The sequence below is a fragment of the Manis javanica genome, chromosome 11 (genome assembly GCF_040802235.1).
Source record: "Manis javanica isolate MJ-LG chromosome 11, MJ_LKY, whole genome shotgun sequence".
In the NCBI taxonomy this organism is placed as follows: domain Eukaryota; kingdom Metazoa; phylum Chordata; class Mammalia; order Pholidota; family Manidae; genus Manis; species Manis javanica.
Window position 1 is genome coordinate 20,124,551 of NC_133166.1, and position 3,283 is coordinate 20,127,833.

At 41.1% G+C, this 3,283-nt stretch overlaps 1 protein-coding gene across 1 annotated transcript; it reads left to right on the forward strand.

Annotated features, from left to right (window-relative positions):
- Nucleotides 1–816: 816 nt before the first annotated feature.
- Nucleotides 817–2,629, forward strand: LOC108404256 (olfactory receptor 2AT4). The gene has a single exon (XM_037026264.2). It carries the CDS (start codon nt 1,654–1,656, stop codon nt 2,623–2,625), a length of 972 nt encoding a protein of 323 aa, XP_036882159.1. The 5' UTR covers nt 817–1,653; the 3' UTR covers nt 2,626–2,629.
- Nucleotides 2,630–3,283: the final 654 nt, after the last annotated feature.

Below are 3,283 nucleotides of genomic sequence, written 5' to 3' on the forward strand. Positions count from 1 at the left end.
CCGAAATATCTGGATCATCAGTTATGTCTACTTGTATTGTATATTTTTCCTCTTGATTGTTGGTCACATATTCCTGCCTTTTTCATATCTAATAGTTTTTTATTGTGAGTTGAGCATGATTTATAATAGAGTCATAGAGTTTCTAAGATGATATCTCTCACCAGGTAAGTATCTTCCTTTCCTCTGTTAGAAGTAGGGTAAGAACTGATCACATTGAGCCTGTAAAGACATGAATTAGGTAAGGGCAGAGTCTTAATTTTAAGAAGATTTGGTCAGACTTTGGTTTGTTCTTAAGGTACTGCCCTCCTGTGCCTTGGGTTGGTAGCCCTGCTGATCTCTGTCTCCTCAGCTCTGAAAGATTGTGGGAGATTTGCTTCTAATCCTTGGACATTTTGAGCTTATGTCTTTAGCAACCCCTCTGACTTGCCCCCCAACCACAACACACACACACACACAATATAGTTTCAAAATTTTTGAAAACATTTTGAAGTTAAGACCAGTGTGTGTTTGAGGCAGGCCCTCTCGATCTATTCTCTTAAGCACCATGGCCTCTGTCATTTAGAAGCCTTTTACAAGCCTTCTTTTATTCTGTCTTTTAGAAGACTTCAGCCTAGTTTCTGTATCTCCTTTGCATAGTCCCAAAATTCAGAAGATATCCCATGGGGAAAATTTATTATGTATTTGGAGTGCCTTAAATATGCTTTACAAGCCATTTTGACTGCCAAAAGTGTTGCTGATTTTTCCTCTCTCATCTGTGTCCCTCTGCCTGGGCCAGGTCTAAGCCACACAATGGTTATAAAATAAAATATTCCCAGAGAAGAAAAGAGCTGGTGACTGTCAGTTCACTTTGAAGGGTCTCCCTGAAGTTCCAATTCGTCTCATCCTTAGCACCCATGTTTTCCCAATTTGTTAAAAAATGTGATTTGTGTAATTTATCCAGGTTTTCCTAGTTGTTGCAGTGGAAATGTTGTGCTGTCATGACCTATTACATCCTACACAAGAGCAGAAATCCATACATCTAGCTTAAGTGGAGTCAGGAAGAACCTCTACTCAAGGTGTACAAGAGAAATAGGCTTAATAAGTCTGTGAGCAGCAGCATGTTGCAAAGAACAATGGAGAAAGCAGCCCTTCCAAAGGAAAATGGTGGAACTCTGAGAGCAAAAGTTACATGAGTTTAAGGACTTGATTTAAAATATCAGACGTCCCAATCCAGACAATATCCTAAAATGAAGACTAGCAATAATCTTTCCAAAACCCTTTCACAATCATAATTCAAGAATTAACTGTTTAGATCTGGTTTTCCCAGTAAAATGTAAATTCTGAGATGATAGGAACTTTGCCTGCCTTCTTAACATTCATCACAGTATCACCTGAATGCAGCATAATGACTTCCATTTGGCAGATTATTAGTTAATTAATAATTAATATTTGACCAATGAAGAAAGTTAGGAATTTTGAGTTCACATGGTACAAGTCAATACCACAGCTCACCATCAGTCCTCTAGGGCTGGTTATACATAATTGTGGTTATATTAACTACAGAGTAACTTACAGAATCTCACTGCAAAATCCTTTCTTTCTATGGTTTCCAGATAGTTCCAGTGTCCAGATGTCCTAGCTGCTTATCTCCCAGAAATCCAGCTCTGTTTCACTATGGAGACCTTGACCTGTAATGGATCGTTGGATGGCTCAACGATCTTTTACCTGGTGGGCATCCCCTCTCTGCCAGAGTCCTTCTTCCTTCCTGTGTTTTTTATTTTCCTTTTCTTCTATCTTCTCATCCTTATGGGGAATGCCCTGATCCTGATGGCTGTAGTGGCAGAGCCCAGCCTCCACAAGCCCATGTACTTCTTTCTAATCAACCTCTCTGCTCTGGACATCCTCTTCACCACAACCACTGTGCCAAAGATGTTGTCCCTATTCCTACTTGGGGACCACTTCCTCAGCTTCCCTGCCTGCTTACTGCAGATGTACCTCTTCCAAAGCTTCACATGCTCTGAAGCCTTCATCCTGGTGGTCATGGCCTATGACCGCTATGTGGCTATCTGCTGCCCGCTGCACTACCCTGTGCACATGACCCCCCTGACCAATGCTGCACTGGCAGCCAGTGCCTGGCTCACTGCCCTCTTCCTACCTATCCCAGCAGTAGTGAAAACCTCCCACATGACATATAATAACATTGCTCACATCTACCACTGCTTCTGTGATCATCTGGCTCTGGTTCAGGCCTCTTGCTCTGACACCACACCGCAGACTCTCATGGGCTTCTGCATCGCCATGGTGGTGTCCTTCCTGCCCCTTCTCCTGGTGCTTATTTCCTACACCCACATCCTGGCCGCAGTGCTTCGCATCAGCTCCCGAGAAGGACGCTCAAAGGCCTTCTCCACCTGCAGCTCCCACCTCCTGGTGGTTGGGACCTACTACTCATCCATCGCCATTGCCTATGTGGCCTACAGGGCTGACCTGCCCCTTGACTTCCACATCATGGGCAATGTGGTATATGCTATTCTCACACCAATCCTCAACCCCCTCATCTATACTCTGAGAAACAAGGATGTCAAAGCAGCTATTACCAAAATCACAAGTCTCAAGACCCACTCTGGGATAGGAACCCTTGACATTTAGGTGAAGTTAGTTCTGCTCTCAGGATTCCAAACAACATTTCCCAGCACAGATTAGGAACTCAGTAAGTATTGTTGAATGAATAAATTCATGAATATAGAAAGGTAAAAAATATTCAGTTGAAAAGACAGCTCCAACAGTGGGTCTCATACTTTGCTCCAGGGCTTTTCCCCTTGTGCAATGGAATAATATTAATCTTTACAGGAAATCTTAAATTGTTGCATAAGGAAATCACTGCTCAGTAATTCAAGTAATCCTTTCTAAAATAAACAAATATTTGCATGGTATAAAATCTTTATAAGCTAAGTCAAAAAACAAAAGACTCATATCACAGGGAAAGGGCAAATATCCATAAGATATACAGAGTTCCTAAAAATTCAAAATAAAAAGTTTGACATTCCAATGTAAAAAAGACAAAATATGTAAGGAGACAGATTATTAAAAAAATGCAATGGCCTTTAAATAATGAAAAATATTCAGTGTACTGTATAAAAAGTACAAAAATTCAAATGACATTGAAATGTCACTTTCCACCCAATGAGATCAGCAAAAGATCCAGTTTTTTTTACTGTATACATGTGGAAAATCAGCACTCTTACAACTTTACAGGAAATCTTAAGATGAGAATGCAAATTGGTACAGCACTACTGCAGTACCTCCC

Bases quoted from the DNA above. Each gene is read 5' to 3' on its own strand.
- LOC108404256 (XM_037026264.2), top strand. From the start codon at position 1,654: ATGGAGACCTTGACCTGTAATGGATCGTTGGATGGCTCAACGATCTTT.